The sequence below is a fragment of the Pongo abelii genome, chromosome 6, assembly GCF_028885655.2.
Source record: "Pongo abelii isolate AG06213 chromosome 6, NHGRI_mPonAbe1-v2.0_pri, whole genome shotgun sequence".
Classification (NCBI taxonomy): Eukaryota; Metazoa; Chordata; class Mammalia; order Primates; family Hominidae; genus Pongo; species Pongo abelii.
Window position 1 is genome coordinate 132024060 of NC_071991.2, and position 18687 is coordinate 132042746.

At 38.2% G+C, this 18687-nt stretch overlaps 1 protein-coding gene across 3 annotated transcripts in view; it reads left to right on the forward strand.

The window, feature by feature from the left end:
* BPGM (bisphosphoglycerate mutase) overlaps positions 1 to 18173 on the forward strand; it is a 35690-nt gene extending 17517 nt beyond the window's left edge. For all 3 annotated transcript variants that reach the window (XM_002818480.3, XM_054559836.2, XM_054559837.2), the window contains one exon: positions 17210 to 18173. In XM_002818480.3, the coding sequence (XP_002818526.1) occupies positions 17210 to 17388 (179 nt within the window). In that variant the 3' untranslated portion in view covers positions 17389 to 18173. The remainder of the gene's footprint in view (positions 1 to 17209) is intronic.
* The last annotated feature ends 514 nt before the right edge of the window (positions 18174 to 18687 follow it).

Genomic DNA, 18687 nt, shown 5'->3' on the forward strand with positions numbered 1-18687 from the left:
GATCCAGATTTGTCCGCAGGAAAATAGAAGGATGGTTTGTAATCTTGACTCTCACCCATTCTGGATATGATGACTTTGTTCCTTTTTGGCCTATAGTACCTCCTGGTGGTACTCCAGTTAACACTAATGGAGTTCTTAGATGTTGCTGTAGTTCTCTACTGTGACTTAACTCCCACACCTAACATGGAAGAAATTATGTCATGTGCATGAAATAGGCTGGATTGGATTTCAGGATCACTGCATAAGTTAGTTATTGTCCCTAAATGCCAATCTGCGTTAGTAAAGTTTCTCTTACAGTGTCTATTGAAAAATAAGGTCCCAAGTATTCTATCTCACAACTGTAAGAATTAAGCATAAGTGACTTTCTCAAGATCAGAAGAAATAGTATGTCATATTTTTTTCACATCATTTCTGTTAATTTAGTGAGATTTTAGCCCTTTCAAAATTGATTGTAGATGTATTCACTCGCCAGAATAGGCGTGTTAGTCTAATGTTAGTCCTCTTGTATTGCATGTCTAACTTTCCACAGCTCAAGTTACAGGTGTTTGTGTACTTCTTGATAACTTACCAACCTAAAAGAAAACATTTCATTGGATTTAGATGCTAACTTTTCAAGACTCCAAAAATTAAGTGAATCTCCCCTACTGTTTAGGGGGGAAATAAAGATTTTCTTCTATAGGAAGGACTGCTTTGCCAGTTCATGTGTATGTGTTTATGGTGGTACAAAATATAAGTTACCATCTTAATTGCCAATTTATGCTTACTATCAAGTTACATGATCATACATGCCCATTTTGTGGTTAATGCCTGTTGTCCGAATGTAATTATTAATAGCATCTCCTTTTGCTTTCAAAAGTGCCCCAGTCTGGATGATAAATTATGTGGTTACCTCACTATAAAAATATTGAGCTGGGTGTGGGGTCACACACCTGTAGTCTCAACTACTAGGGAAGTGGAGGCAGGAGGATTGCTTGTGCCTAGGTTTGAGATCAGCCTGGACAACATAGTGAGACCCCCTTTTAGAAAAATAAAAACGTAAAAATGAAGATGTTAGCTTTCACTACTGTTAAGAATTGAATCTAGAAATGGGCATAACCAGGGTTTTATATTTCCTGTAAGCACAAAAGTTGCTAAATTTCTTTGCATTTATTATAAAAGTAAAAACACTTGTGGCTGCAGATTCATCTGATTCCAAGCCGTGCTTTCTAGAGATGTTTATGTAAACTTCTCCCATATAAAATGGGCTCTTTCAAGGGACTGGAGTAATTTTTCCCTATTTTGTCTCTAAACTGCTTGACAAGCTAAAAATGTTTTACCTACTGGGGAGGAGTGTGGTAACTGATAGCATCAATGACAGCATACTATCCTATCAGAAAAATACTTTCTTATTGTTTGAAAACTGGGGTGGGAAGAATCATGACCCCAGTTAAATAACTGATTAGAATATTGGTCTATGCTGAAATCTCAAATTGCTTTAAGATCTTTCTACTAAGAGTATGCTAGTATTACTCATCTCCTCTTAGGTCTACTCTTAGAGGTATCATCCATATACCTCAACAGTAAAGAGTGTTGGTCCTGAAGATGTTAGTTGTTTCTCAGATATTTGATATTATGACACTGTAGGCAGTCATACCCTGACTGATGCTTTCTCCATTTGTGGAAAAGACAGGTGCTGTTGGAGGAAACTGAAATCTAAAGAGACTCTAGATTCCTTGGCCGTGATCATGGTAATTAGTTGGCGTCAAGAACTCTACTCAAAACTCAGTTCACTGAGGCTCCACACACAGTTATCACCTGGGCTTTAAAACTTTTTTCTAAAAGGTAGCCTTTCCTTTGACCTATTCTTTGTTTGGAATACTGTGTTTTAAGAAGCTGAGTCAAGAACATCCATGGCAGGTAAACTATAAAAAGGTAATTTAATGCAACTAATTGAGTCTTAAATTATTACTGCTGTTATAACATTGTGGTCTGAATGGCGCACTCTAGCATAGCTATACAGGATGACCTTTATTCAGTGCATACTGCGTGCCAAGTACAGTTTTAGGCATTTTACATATACATGTTGTTTTATGTAGGAACTAGAACATAGCTCTGAACTCACTGGAAAGCTATGGTTCAATACTGTGTTTTACTTTGCTGTTTAGTATATCCAGGTCATATTTTTTATTTCATTTGATCAATCATTGATCACTAAGCTGTTTTGCTTAAAGAAACTGCTTTAGTAAAAAGAATCAAACTATTGATACACCTATCATCATGGATGAACCTCAGCTTCATTGTGCCAAGTGAAATAAATTGGGCTAAAAAAGCTGTGTATTGTATGATTCCGTTTATGTGCCATTTGGGAAAATGTAGAACTATCGGGAAATAACACAGATTGGTGGGGTAAGGGTAGGCTGCTGGGGGCACAAGGAAATTTTAAGGGGTTGATAGAGCTGTTTTATATCCTGATTGATTATTACACTACTGTATGCAGTTGTCAAAACTCATAGGACCGTATGCTAAAAAGGGTGACTTTTGCTGTATGTAAATCATACCTCAAAAAAGACTTGCTTTATCCAGTGAACTCACCATTGCCGTAATTGGGACCTTATCTTTTGTTCACAAAGTAATAGACTACGTTAGTCAATTAGGAGAATTAAGTGAAGGGTTGAAGGTTTGCTATATGAACCTATCTGTGCCTTTGAAAACTAACCTGGAGGGCATTTGTTATGCTTTCTCAAGGCTTCAGGAGCCATCCGCTTCTGACTTTAGCACCTAAACCACAGTCATTATAGGGAACTGCCTTTTAAAGTCCTTCTTCATGAGAAATTATGTTTGAGAATCTTGCTAATGTTATAGGTTGAAAGCTCCTCTAATAAAGGTTTTTTTAATTTTTTTTATCCCAGACTATCTCTGCTTATTATCATCAATTTCTTTAGCCTTAATTGGGCCTTCCATCCCCTCCTTTTTCTCTTGTAACAACCTAGTCTAGGAGCGGGTCAACAAGGACCTCCTGGAGTCAACGCAGATGAATGGTACACTGGGAGGCAAGTGATAATGATTCGGAGCTAGATAACACTCTTGTATAAGAATTGCAAACACGGAAACCACATGTCAGTGCCTAAAGCAGGCTTCCTGGCTGATGGGGATGACCTCTCCCCTGTCAAATGATATTATTTATGTAATATCTCTGCTCATAAATCATATATGCTTTTGAGATTGCTTTACTTTTAATCTGATGGTAGTTAATGCTTTCGGAAGAAGTCAAAACAAGACATACAGAATATTATATAGTAAAAAAATGCCTACTTAAGGGACTGCTTTACTGGCTTTTAGAAGTACCATTATTGTGCTAATAAGTCCAGGTTAAAAAGCAGGGCCCACCTCTGACTGGTTCAGACACACTTCTCACAAAGCACCACCGTGAAAACATCTAACGCAGACCTAAGTATCTGAAAGCATCCTGTACTGTAGTGTTCCAGACAGGCATGTGTTTCATTCTCTGTGGTTGGCACAGTCACTTCCTGTTTGTTTCCTGCTGGCGTGCATCCAAGGAAAAGCCAGGTACCAAACTGAAACACTGGATGTATTCTGCATCTTGCCAGAGGAAATGGATTGTTTAGTCTGGGTTTAAGCACAGGACTATGCAGTTTCAAGTTTGGAGTAAGAGTGACACACAAGACACTCATGCAAGACAGACTTGATCCCTGAAGACCTGTGTGCAGCTGCATACATAGCAAGGCACAGAAGTGGTGAGATAAAATTAGAGACTCAGGGAGGAAAGGTCAGCTGGGACTAGCTGTGGGGATGGGGACTGATGAGTTGGTTACCTTTGGCATTTTAGTGTGATATTTTCAGAAGCAGCCAATTCAGGCCTCTCTTCTGTGAGGCAAGTAGTTGCCTATTGGTGTGATTAAGCTTTCTTTTATAATAATTGACTTATAGAACCCTTTATTTTTTAAACATTATAGGCTATTTTAACTACAAAATTAAACGTAGAATGGATTCTTCTCTCTGCCTTATTCTAAATTAGTGGCTTTTATTTTATCGTGTTATAATATTCAAATCACCCTAGCCTATCTTTACATATATAGTATTCAGATATTAAAGAATTAAAGTTAAAAATAGGTAGATCATTTATGAAACTCTGAATCTCTTGTTTCAGCTCTTATTGGCCATAAAGGAATACAGAACTCTTATCACAGATTGTCGGTGGGGTTTGAATTGTGACTTACCTGACCAGGAGAGGAAAGTGAGGAATGAATGGGTGGCACCTTATTAAACGAATGAGTTGACTGGAGTTGTTTCCCTTTTTTTTTCTAATTCCAAAGAGTATACACTACAGAATTGGGGTTTCTTCTTTCCTTCTCATCCTGTAGCAAATCTTTCTGTCTCTCTGACCATCTCTTCTGGTTTTCTAAAATTCAAAGATTTTGAACACTTTGGAGAAAATCAAAGAACATATAAAGCCATTTAATTTGAATTGTTTATTATATTGGCACTAGATGTAAACAGCTTTTTGTTCAAGGCTAAGATTCTTTTAATTCTCCTTTTTTTTTCTTGGTAAGGTCATAGGAGAGCACAGTGTTTAATCAAGGCTTCAACAGTAAAAGACTAGATTTAATTTGAAAACCCAGAGAGTTAGAATTTATTCAATTCAGGTATGCACCTAGGGTTCACTAAATCAGGTCTTGTTCATGGTACAAGGGATATAGCACCTATATGTGAATGAGACACACAACGTCCTTTTTTTTGGAGCTTTTAACCTCTTTCTGAAATTTGTCTATACTGTACCTCTGACAAAGTCCTTAGGGTGTTTTCATATATAGGCTTTATGTTTTAGGATTTTTAATTAACATTTTGTTCTTTTTTTTTTTTTCTTTTTCAAAAATCAACTTTATTAAGGTGTAATTTAGGTATAATAAAATGCACAGGTTTTATTATTTATTTATTTATTTACAAAAAATAGTTTCTTTATTGAGAATATGTGTGATGAACAGTGGGAGGACAGCGGGTGATTAGATCTGGGTAATTAGCATATTCATAATCTCAAACCTTTATCATTTAAAATGCACACATTTTAACTATGTAGTTTGATGAGTTTAGACACATACATATGCCCATGTAACCACTACCACATCTCCATTACCTCAAAATGTTCTCAGTCCCACTTCCACCAGGGCTAGACCGCTGATCTATTTTCTATCATTGTAGATTGGATTTATTTTTCCTAGAGTTTCCCATGAAAGGAGTCATTACGAAATATTTTTTAAGGGGGGGAGGAACTGGCTTTCTTCAGTCAGCATGTTTTTGAGATTCATTCATGTTGCTGGGTTTATCAGTAGTTTACTCCTTTTATTGCTGAATAATGTCCCATTCTATGGATATATTACAATTTTTAAAAATCCATTCATCCATTGATGTGCATTCAGGTTGTTTCCATGTGGGGCTGTTATTCACAAAGCTGTTATGAGCATTCACATACAAGTCTTTGGATATGTGCTTTTTTTTTTCTTATATATATATATTTTTATTATACTTTAGGTTTTATGGTACATGTGCGCAATGTACAGGTTAGTTACATATGTATACATGTGCCATGCTGGTGCGCTGCACCCACTAACTAGTCATCTAGCATTAGGTATATCTCCCAATGCTATCCCTCCCCCCTCCCCCCACCCCACAACAGTCCCTGAAGTGTGATGTTCCCCTTCCTGTGTCCATGTGTTCTCATTGTTCAATTCCCACCTATGAGTGAGAATATGCAGTGTTTGGTTTTTTGTTCTTGCGATAGTTTACTGAGAATGATGATTTCCAGTTTCATCCATGTCCCTACAAAGGACATGAACTCATCATTTTTTATGGCTGCATAGTATTCCATGGTGTATATGTGCCACATTTTCTTAATCCAGTCTATCATTGTTGGACATTTGGGTTGGTTCCAAGTCTTTGCTATTGTGAATAATGCCACAATAAACATACGTGTGCATGTGTCTTTATAGCAGCATGATTTATAGTCCTTTGGGTGTATACCCAGTAATGGGATGGCTGGGTCAAATGGAATTTCTAGTTCTAGATCCCTGAGGAATCACCACACTGACTTCCACAAGGGTTGAACTAGTTTACAGTCCCACCAACAGTGTAAAAGTGTTCCTATTTCTCCACATCCTCTCCAGCACCTGTTGTTTCCTGACTTTTTAATGATTGCCATTCTAACTGGTGTGAGATGGTATCTCATTGTGGTTTTGATTTGCATTTCTCTGATGGCCAGTGATGGTGAGCATTTTTTCATGTGTTTTTTGGCTGCATAAATATCTTCTTTTGAGAAGTGTCTGTTCATGTCCTTCGCCCACTTTTTGATGGGGTTCTTTGTTTTTTTCTTGTAAATTTGTTTGAGTTCATTGTAGATTCTGGATATTAGCCCTTTGTCAGATGAGTAGATTGCGAAAATTTTCTCCCATTTTGTAGGTTGCCTGTTCACTCTGATGGTAGTTTCTTTTGCTGTGCAGAAGCTCTTTAGTTTAATTAGATCCCATTTGTCAATTTTGGCTTTTGTTGCCATTGCTTTTGGTGTTTTAGACATGAAGTCCTTGCCCACGCCTATGTCCTGAATGGTAATGCCTAGGTTTTCTTCTAGGGTTTTTATGGTTTTAGGTCTAACATTTAAGTCTTTAATCCATCTTGAATTGATTTTTGTATAAGGTGTAAGGTGTAAGGATCCAGTTTCAGCTTTCTCCATATGGCTAGCCAGTTTTCCCAGCACCATTTATTAAATAGGGAATCCTTTCCCCATTTCTTGTTTTTCTCAGGTTTGTCAAAGATCAGATAGTTGTAGATATGTGGAGTTATTCTGATGGCCCTGTTCTGTTCCATTGATCTATATCTCTGTTTTGGTACCAGTATCATGCTGTTTTGGTTACTGTAGCCTTGTAGTATACTTTGAAGTCAGGTAGCGTGATGCCTCCAACTTTGTTCTTTTGGCTTAGGATTGACTTGGCGATGCGGGCTCTTTTTTGGTTCCATATGAACTTTAAAGTAGTTTTTTCCACTTCTGTGAAGAAAGTCATTGGTAGCTTGATGGGGATGGCATTGAATCTGTAAATTACCTTGGGCAGTATGGCCATTTTCACGATATTGATTCTTCCTACCCATGAGCATGGAATGTTCTTCCATTTGTTTGTATACTCTTTTATTTCCTTGAGCAGTGGTTTGTAGTTCTCCTTGAAGAGGTCCTTCACATCCCTTGTAAGTTGGATTCCTAGGTATTTTATTCTCTTTGAAGCAATTGTGAATGGGAGTTCACTCATGATTTGGCTCTCTGTTTGTCTGTTATTGGTGTATAAGAATGCTTGTGATTTTTGTACACTGATTTTGTATCCTGAGACTTTGCTGAAGTTGCTTATCAGCTTAAGGAGATTTTGGGCTGAGACAATGGGGTTTTCTAGATATACAATCATGTCGTCTGCTAACAGGGACAATTTGACTTCCTCTTTTCCTAATTGAATACCCTTTATTTCCTTCTCCTGCCTAATTGCCCTGGCTAGAACTTCCAACACTATGTTGAATAGGAGTGGTGAGAGAGGGCATCCCTGTCTTGTGCCAGCTTTCAAAGGGAATGCTTCCAGTTTTTGCCCATTCAGTATGATATTGGCTGTGAGTTTGTCATAGATAGCTCTTATTATTTTGAGATATGTCCCATCAATACCTAATTTATTGAGAGTTTTTAGCATGAAGAGTTGTTGAATTTTGTCAAAGGCCTTTTCTGTATCCATTGAGATAATCATGTGGTTTTTGTCTTTGGTTCTGTTTATATGCTGGATTACATTTATTGATTTGTGTATATTGAACCAGCCTTGCATCCCAGGGATGAAGCCCACTTGATCATGATGGATAAGCTTTTTGATGTGCTGCTGGATTCGGTTTGCCAGTATTTTATTGAGGATTTTTGCATCAATGTTCATCAAGGATATTGGTCTAAAATTCTCTTTTTTGGTTGTGTCTCTGCCCGGCTTTGGTATCAGGATGATGCTGGCCTCATAAAATGAGTTAGGGAGGATTCCCTCTTTTTCTATTGATTGGAATAGTTTCAGAAGGAATGGTACCAGCTCCTCCTTGTACCTCTGGTAGAATTCGGCTGTGAACCCATCTGGTTCTGGACTTTTTTTGGTTGGTAAGCTATTGATTATTGCCACAATTTCAGCTCCTGTTATTGGTCTATTCAGAGATTCAACTTCTTCCTGGTTTAGTCTTGGGAGGGTGTATGTGTTGAGGAATTTATCCATTTCTTCTAGATTTTCTAGTTTATTTGCATAGAGGTGTTTGTAGTATTCTCTGATGGTAGTTTGTGTTTCTGTGGGATCAGTGGTGATATCCCCTTTATCATTTTTATTGCATCTATTTGATTCTTCTCTCTTTTTTTCTTTATTAATCTTGCTAGCGGTCTATCAATTTTGTTGATCCTTTCAAAAAACCAGCTCCTGGATTCATTAATTTTTTGAAGGGTTTTTTGTGTCTCTATTTCCTTCAGTTCTGCTCTGATTTTAGTTATTTCTTGCCTTCTGCTAGCTTTTGAATGTGTTTGCTCTTGCTTTTGTAGTTCTTTTAATTGTGATGTTAGGGTGTCAATTTTGGATCTTTCCTGCTTTCTCTTATGGGCATTTAGTGCTATAAATTTCCCTCTACACACTGCTTTGAATGCATCCCAGAGATTCTGGTATGTTGTGTCTTGGTTCACGTTGGTTTCAAAGAACATCTTTATTTCTGCCTTCATTTCGTTATGTACCCAGTAGTCATTCAGGAGCAGGTTGTTCAGTTTCCATGTACTTGAGCGGTTTTGAGTGAGATTCTTAATCCTGAGTTCTAGCTTGATTGCACTGTGATCTGAGAGATAGTTTGTTATAATTTCTGTTCTTTTACATTTACTGAGGAGAGCTTTACTTCCAAGTATGTGGTCAATTTTGGAATAGGTGTGGTGTGGTGCTGAAAAAAATGTATATTCTGTTGATTTGGGGTGGAGAGTTCTGTACAGATGTCTATTAGGTCCGCTTGGTGCAGAGCTGAGTTCAATTCCTGGGTATCCTTGTTGACTTTCTGTCTCGTTGATCTGTCTAATGTTGACAGTGGGGTGTTAAAGTCTCCCATTATTAATGTGTGGGAGTCTAAGTCTCTTTGTAGGTCACTCAGGACTTGCTTTATGAATCTGGGTGCTCCTGTATTGGGTGCATATATATTTAGGATAGTTAGCTCTTCTTGTTGAATTGATCCCTTTACCATTATGTACATAATGGCCGCCTTTGTCTCTTTTGATCTCTGTTGGTTTAAAGTCTGTTTTATCAGAGACTAGGATTGCAACCCCTGCCTTTTTTTGTTTTCCATTTGCTTGGTAGATCTTCCTCCATCCTTTTATTTTGAGCCTATGTGTGTCTCTGCACGTGAGATGGGTTTCCTGAATACAGCACACTGAAGTGTCTTGACTCTTTATCCAATTTGCCAGTCTGTGTCTTTTAATTGGAGCATTTAGTCCATTACATTTAAAGCTAATATTGTTATGTGTGAATTTGATCCTGTCATTATGATGTTAGCTGGTTATTTTGCTCGTTAGTTGATGCAGTTTCTTCCTAGTCTCGATGGTCTTTACATTTTGGCATGATTTTGCAGTGGCTGGTACCGGTTGTGCCTTTCCATGTTTAGTGCTTCCTTCAGGAGCTCTTTTAGGGCAGGCCTGGTGGTGACAAAATCTCTCAGCATTTGCTTGTCTGTAAAGTATTTTATTTCTCCTTCACTTATGAAGCTTAGTTTGGCCTTTTTTTTTTTTTTTTTTTGAGACGGAGTCTCACTCTGTTGCCCAGGCTAGAGTGCAGTGGTGCAATCTGGGCTCACTGCAAGCTCCACCTCCCAGGTTCATGCCATTCTCCCACCTCAGCCTCCCAAGTAGCTGAGACTACAGGTACCCGCCACCACTCCCGGCTAATTTTGTTTTTGTATTTTTAGTAAAGATGGGGTTTCACTGTGTTAGCCAGGATGGTCTCGATCTCCTGACCTCGTGATTGGCTGCCTCGTCCTCCCAAAGTGCTGGGATTACTGGCATTAGCCACCACACCCAGCCTAACATTTTATTCCTTATAGCCTTTAATTATATGTAAAAAGTAGATTCACATAATAAATACAGTTGTAATTACTTAGTGGATCATATTACTGAATAATTTCTGGACCCTAGCAGCCAAACCATAAAAGTGTGACTTACAGTTGAATAAACATTTACTAAATCTTGCAGTGGGTAAAGCACTGTGTTCTAACAGCGTGGGTGATACAGAAATGGATCAAATATTGTTCCTGCTCTCAAGGAATTTATAATCCTGGTGGGAAAAGTGAGCATTTGCACAAGCACCTCTACCAGAAGATGCTTTAGTAGATGTTCAGTGTACATAACAGTTTGTCTTTGGTTCCTGTTCCTACTATGGTGACTTAGGGGAGGGGGTTGGTAGGTGCAAATTTGACTTCCTGAAGTTAGTCCTCTATGCAGAAAATAAAGTTGTTTGACTTTCTCCCCAATTTTGGCCTTGAGCTACTTCCTGGACTTATTACCCCAAACTTTCATTATTTCTTCCTTAAAATATCCCATTATTTAAATTGACTACAGTTAGCTCCTAGGTGCTTCTACATGAAGATTCAAGACTTAAAGGCAGACTTTAAGTCTTTAACACAGACTTAAAGACTTTAAAAGACTTAAAGACTTTAACACAGACTTAAAGGCAATGGCAGACCCTTAAAGACAAGGGTAGCTGTGAAGGGAAACACCACTGGGTTCTCACCCTGCACCTGCTCCTCTCCACCCTACTGTAGAACACAGTGCCTTGCCCATTGCAAGAATTTAGTAAATGTTTGTTCAACTGTAAGTAACACTATTATGGTTTGGCTGCTAGGGTCCGGAAATTATTTAGTAATATGGTCTGCTAAGTAAGGACAACTGTATTTAACTCCACACCACTGTGGAGAGGGGTAGGTACAGGGTGAGAACTCAGTGGTGTTTCCCTTTACAGCCAGCCCTGGAACAATATGGATTTGAACTACATAGGTTCACTTATACATGGATTTTTTTCCCAACAAAACTTGGATCAAAAATACTACACTTGCTGGATGTGAAATCTGTATATACGTAAGGCTGATAGTATTAATTCAGTTTAGTTTAATATAGTTCAGATGCATTATTCTGGCCTTAGGAGCTCTGCCTGCTTAACTTTCTCAGGATGATGAATGTGACTTATGCCAGAATTGAGTAATGAGTAGTGGCTTCACTGTGGTTTTTCCTAATTTGCTGTTTTAAAATTTTAGTCGGCCAGGCACGGTGGCTTATGCCTGTAATCCCAGCACTTCGGGAGGCCGAGGCAGACCGATCACGAGGTCAGGAGATCGAGACTATCCTGGCTAACATGGTAAAACCCCATCTCTACTAAAAATACAAAAAAATTAGCCGGGTGTGGTGGTGGGCACCTGTAGTCCCAGCTACTCTGGAGGCTGAGGCAGGAGAATGGCGTGAACCCGGGAGGCGGAGCTTGCAGTGAGCCGAGATTGCACCACTGCACTCCAGCCTGGGTGACAGAGTGAGACTCCATCTCAAAAGAAAATAATAATAATAAAATAAAATTTTAGTCACTTAAGTCTCATTGACTGATTATTAACCAGTCTAAGTATTTTAAATATTTGTAAGTAATTAGTCTGCTGTGTGAATGGCTTGAGTAGTCATTAAAGTGGAATGTTGATTTTATTTATTTATTGGAAACATTTCTATTTTTGTTGAACTCTCCTTCCTTTGTAGTTGAAATATTACGGCGGCCTTTGTTTATTTGGCTCTTTAATTTGGTCCCACACAAAAGGGACCAAACTTGAGAGTACTGCTATTAAACAGGGGACCTGTTGGATCTGGTTAGATCTGAGGCCATGGTCAAAAAAGTGAATCCCATGTATACCCCAGCCCCTTGCTGAAGACCTGGAACTCGTTTCTAAAGTCACAGACAACAACCCCTAAACATGGCCCATCATAATCGCAGTGTGTTAGCAGGGGATCAGACAAACTTATTCATTCCCTTCACCAGTCATGGGAACACTGGATGGCATCAGCAGATGTCCATTTAGGACCCAGCCTTTCACAGGGGCAGAGCATTCATATAAACATTCTTCTCTCTCCTCCTCGGTAGTCGTGGAAATAACCATGGATAAGTCACCTGACCAGGGTTTAAATCCTGGGGATTTGGTAACCATGGATAAGTCACCTGACCAGGGTTTATATCCTGGGGATTTGGTAGTTTAAAAAGGTCCATTTTTACTGCCTTAATAGTCCTGTGAGTAGAGCAGGTTTATTTAACCACTCTGGATCTGTTTCCTTTTTTTTTTTTTTTTTTTTTAATTGAGACAGAGTCTTGCTGTGTTGCCCAGGCTGGAGTGCAGTTGCACAGTCTTGGTTCCCTGCAACCTCCACCTCCCAGGATCAAGCAATTCTCCTGCCTCAGCCTCCCAAGTATCTGGGATTACAGGCATCCACCACCACACCTGGCTAATTTTTGTATTTTTAGTAAGAGATGGGGTTTCACCATGTTGCCCAGGCTGGTCTTGAACTCCTGACCTCAGGTGATCCACCCACCTCGGCCTCCCAAAGTGCTGAGATTAGAGGCGTGAGCCACCGCGCCCAGCCCTGTTTACTATTTTTTAACATCTTTATTGTGTTGTAATTCACATACCATGCAATTCGCCATTTAAAGTATACAATTAAATGGCTTTTAGTGTATTCACAAAATTGTAAATCCATTACCACAATCAATGTTGGAACATTTTCACTACCCTAAAAAGAAACCCAGTGCCCCTTAGCTGCTATCACCCCCCCAGTCCCTCCCCTATTCCACCCAGCCCTGGGCAACAACTAATCTACTTTCTGTCACTATAGATTCATCTGTTGTGGACATTTCATATAAATGGACTCATGCAGTAAGTGGTCCTTTGTGACTGGCTTCTTTTATTCAGTAGCATCATGCTTTCAAGATTCATCCAAGAACCTTGTTGTGGTTTGCATCAGTACTTCATTCCTTTTCATTGCCAAATAATATTCTATTGTATGGATATACCACATTTAATTTATCTGTTCATTAGTTAATGGACATTTGTGTTGTGTTCACTTTTTGACTATTATGAATAATGCTGCTATGAAAGTTTGTGTACAAGTTTTGTATAGACTCATGTTTCATTTCTCTTGTGTATATGCTTAGTAGTGGAATTGCTGGGTCATATGGTAGATCTGTGTTTAACAAAAGGAATCGCCAGACTGTTTTCCAAAGAGGCTATAGCCTTTTGCATACCTGATTTTACAGTGTATTATGATTCCAGTTTCTCCACATCCTTACTCACACTTGTTTATAATCTGACTTTTTCTTGTTGCCATCCTAGAGGGTACAAAGTAGCATCTCATTGTGGTTTTGATTTGCATTTCCTTGATAGCTAGTAATATTAAGCCTATTTTTATGTACTTATTGACCATTTGTATATCATTGGAGAAATGGCTGTTTAAACCTTTTGCCCATTTTTAAATTTGATCATTTGTCTTGTCTTTTTATTGTTGGAGACAGTTCTTATATCTGATAAGGAACTTGTATCTAGACTATATATGATATGCAAATTTTTCTCCCATTCTCTGGGTTGCCTTTTTATGTTCTTAATAGTGTCCTTTGAAGCACAAACATTTTTAATTTTTATATATCCAGTTTATTTTTTTCTTCTATTGTGTATGCTTTTGGTGCCATATCTGAGAAACCATTAATTAACTCAAGGTCGTGAAGACTTTACTCCTATGGCTTTTTTTCTAAAAATTTTTACAATTTTAGCTCTTGACTCTTAAGTCTTTGATTCATTTTGAGTTAATTTTTATATAAAGTATGAGTTAGGGGTCCAACTTCATTCTTTCACATGTAGATATACAGTTATCCCAGTACTATTTGTTGAAAAGATTATTCTTTCTGCATTTCATTGTCTTGGCACACTTGTTGGAAATCAATTGATAAAAAATATGAGGGTTTATTTTGGGTTCCCAATTCTATTTCATTGATCTGTGTCTATCTTGATTACTATAGCTTTGTAGTAAGTTTTGAAATCAGGAACTATGAGTCCCTTGGTTTATTTCTTCTTTTTCAAGGTTGTTTTGGCTATTCTGAGTACCTTAGATTTCCATATGAACTTTAAGATCAGTTTGTCAATTTATACAAAAAAGTCTGCTGAGATTTTTGATAGGATTGTATTGAATCTGTATGTTAATTTAGGCAATATTGCCCTCTTAACAGTGTTACATCGTCTAATCCATAATCTTATATGTTGCTTATTGCTACTGTATTAAAAACCCAATTTCCTTTTCTATAGTGTGCTTGTATCCTGCAGCCTTGCTGAGTTTATTAGTTCCAACAGGTTTTTGTTGGGATCATACCATCTACAAATAGAGATAGTTTTACTTCTTCCTTTCCAATCTGGGTGCCTTTTATTTCATTGTCTTGCCTAGTTGCCCTGGCTAGGATCTTAAATACAATGTTGGATAGAAGTATAATGTTCAGTCATTCTACAATAAAGTCTTAGGTTCAAGAACTTAAGATTAATAGTTGGTGACACTGCAAAGGCACACATCTATGAGTGGTGAATCCGAGATGCTGATAGATATGTACACTCATAGTTTCTACTTCTCCTGGTAAACTTTAGTCAAACATGGTCACTTTTGTTATCTTTTAACAAATCAGTTTTTTACTAATTTGAAAATTTAGATTATTTGGAGAAATCTATAAAATCCATTTTTCTCTCCAATTTAGTGAGCAATATGCTTACAGACTCTGGAAACAGAAAGCATGGTCCTTGCACAGTAGATGAATATAAACAGTACTCAGTGTTCTCATGCTCGTGTCTCTAAGGTGCCTCTGCTTTTCTTAACCATTAAGAATAAAATAAAGGAATGTTGGTGCTAGAGAGACTATCCGCTCTCATTTTATAAATGAAGAAATAGTTGATTGGAGGTAAAATCTTGGCCAAGGTCACTCACACATGTTCTTCCACAGAGTACTAGGAACATAAAGGGCCCTCAGTTACTAGTTAATGAATGAGTTAGGTTTGGAGACCTCCAGAGCTTCCCCTGGATTTGGGAGTGAGCACTGTTGGATTTGAAAGGCTCAGTGGTCACCAGACTCCAAACAACAGGCTGTTGACTTCCCCTCCTGCTCTTTCCAAGGGATGTTTGTGGTGGCTGTTGTGCGGCTAGCTGACATTTCTAACCTGTTGAAGCCAGGTGCTTAGAATCTAGAGCAGTCATCTCCCTGCTAAACAGCTAGAGGTCTGGTCTGAATAGATTTGTTCTCAGCATCTGTAGTTTGTGATGGTAATCTTCTGTAAGGTTGCAGTGTGAGGGTAGGGCTTGGCAGGGCAAAGGAGTATCTTAATAGCCTTCCCTTTAAATCTTCTACCTAGAAGGGAATTCCTGATGGAGAAAGAAGAGACACTTATTGTGCTACCCTTTTTTCATGTATGTTCTCTTTTAAGCCACCCCTTTTATCCCACAACCCTTTAAAATTCTGGCAAAGGAAGAGTGTGTGTTTCTTTTCTTTCTTTTTTAATTGACAGGAGAATTGGAGGTCCAGAGAAGTTACTTGCCTAAAATTGCATAGTACATTGAAGGGGGACTGGCGGGGGCGGGGTGATGGGACAGTACACTTACTTGGAAGAGACTGTGTCTTCCGAGTTAAGATCCTTTCCATTTTTCATAGTTGTTTGAGTATGGATAGTTTGTGTATAAGAGTTATTATTAGGTAGCTCTTCTAGGCCTTGACATGAAATTCTAATAAAAAGCCACCCCAGCAGTAAGGATCCAGTGGTACGATTCTGTGACTGTTTGGCTGGTGCTCACAGTTAGGATCAATGGCTAATTAAAATGAAAAGGTGCATTGATTACTAACTGATAACAACTTATTCTGCCGCCCTCAAGTAAAGACAAATCCTTGGACTCCCTTGAACTTGTTCCACCTAGGTCCTTTCTGTTAACATAGAACAGGAAGCATATGGTTAGAATTTAGAAGTCTATGTGATTAATAAAGGAGTGTTTTTAAAGTAGATAATTTGAATACTTTCAGTTGTCTTTTAGCTTGTTGAACTTCATCTCTTTCTCACGCCTTCCCTTTGCTCACTTTGAACTCAGAAACTTGAGAGGAGTTACATTATACAGCAGGTACAGACCCCTAGGTTTGAATCCAGGCTCTGCCATTTACTCTGTGTGTGATAAGTGTTTACTTAACCTCTCTGTGCCAGAACTTGTTACATGGAGAAATAATATGTCATCATAGGATTGCAATGATGATTAAATGAGTTAATACATACAAAATGCTTAAAAGAGTACCTGGCATGAAATATGAACTCAGGACATGTTAGCTGTTTATTGTTAAAAGTACTTATAATAATAAAGGATATTATTACTACCACTGCTACTACAACTACAGCTCTTCTGGTCCAAGTTGAATTACCTGTAATTCAGTTGTACTTTAAAAAGGGCCAAAGGTGGCTTGTGTTTTATATATACCTTCCTTTTTTAGCAGCTGGAATGTTCAGGGACCATAGGAGAGTGAGCCCTGTTCACAGGCATGCTGTAAAATCCCTTCCTGATTCCCTTGACTGTGCTTTCTAAGCACCTAGGAAAGCATTCCTGCTGGACTGGATCTAGCTCAGGGTATTGCAAGCTCACTTAGTGTGGGAAAACCAAACACATTCTAAGCAAATGAACTAGATTTAGAGATTAGCGAAAAGTCCTAATTTTAGTACCAGCCTGGGTACAGCACATAAAAGGAGAAATACAGACAACGCTCCTGGTTCACTTTCTGATTTTTTGAGATTACCTGATTCCTTGGAAAACTAGTAACACAAATTGTGGGCATAGAGAAAATAATTTTCCTTCCTTTCAGATTTAGATAGGAAACAGGAACAGATTGTCCCAAAAGGTATCTACTGTCCTGATGTAGCACTTGCTGTGAATCTCTAAGCCTTTTTTTTTTTTTTTGTAATTTCTGGAAAGTTCCTGGATTCCAGGAATTATAGCTGGAATCCCTCGGTACCTGCATGTTTCAGGCACACAGTTAAATGGGATTAAAGTGCAGTTATACAATTAAACAGAACTTCCTCCTGAGTTGTGTTTTAACACCTGGTCTCTTCCTGTCCTGATCAACAGGTATCTCAGATGAAGACATCATCAACATTACTCTTCCTACTGGAGTCCCCATTCTTCTGGAATTGGATGAAAACCTGCGTGCTGTTGGGCCTCATCAGTTCCTGGGTGACCCAGAGGCGATCCAAGCAGCCATTAAGAAAGTAGAAGATCAAGGAAAAGTGAAACAAGCTAAAAAATAGTCTTTCTCTACTGTTGGCTAAGAAGAAATGCAAAAGAAGTGGCATAGGAGTGTGTTATGGGTGCTGAACTCTCTCTCTTTTTCCCTGATTTTCCAGAGCTAGGCTGTGGAGTAGAGTTTGTAGAGGTAACTAGGTAACTTATTGTGGCCCAGATAAGGCTCTAGGATGCCTCAGTGCTTATGTCATAGCCTTATGAGTTAGCTTTCCTGCTAGCCCCCTAGTCGGTCACCAAACTAGTAACTAGTGGGGCTTAATGAAGGTCATAAGTTTCTGAGATGGGAGAGCAACAAGTAGAGATGAAGTTAAAGGTATTTATCATTCAAGAAATCATTATTGAGTCACCATTGACAGGCACTATTCCAATCAGTAGTTCACTTTAATAAGATTTTCTGGGATAACAGTAAGGGATATTAGATAATATACCATATGTTTTTATTACTAGTCTTTTCCTCTAGGAAAAGGGATGCTTTGATAATTAAGGCCAGAGGCCCATTAGTTGAGAAAGTCACAGATATATTTCTCCAAGAAAGCCAACAACCACCACCACAATGACAGAAATGACAACAAGGCCCTTTAACTTGTCTTCTAGTTTAGAGACATCCTTCATTTGACATTTAGTAGAATTCCTCTGTGGCCACAAGAATAAGCAGCAAATAAACAACTACGGCTGTTGAGGTTCTCATTTTGGTTTGTTTTAATTTTTTGAACTTTAATGTTTGGGTACCTGTAATTAATTTAAAAATAAAGTTCCTGATAATAAAGTGACTGAAAATGGCATCCCCAAAGTGTCTCCATGTGTTTGGTGAATTTTAGGTAGGCTTCTGTACTAGTCTTTGACTCATACCTTCCTGTAACACTCAAAGAATTACACTTATTTCAACACAACAGACACTCATGATTTTCTATATGTTGAAGCATGAAGCAGGGAAGGTAGAATACAGTGCATGTAACTTTATTCACATAAGCAGAGGGAATGGTATATTGGGGCTTGTGACATAAATTTATTCATTAACTGATGGCAAAAGATTATGGTATGTAGCACAAAGCAGTCAGGGTAGGCCATGGACACGATTGCTTATCTGTCTTAATGATACTCATCCGCACTATGTTTTTAGATGCTGTGGGTACGTAAGTCATCGTTTCTTTAAGCCATTGACTCTGTTTCAAAGCAGGTCACATATATTTCGATGATAAAGTCATGTAAAACATTTGTAGCTATAATACCTGTTATAGATATTTGCCATTTTTTCATGGTTTTTCATTGGATTAGTTTATTTTTATTCACTTTATAGTACAATT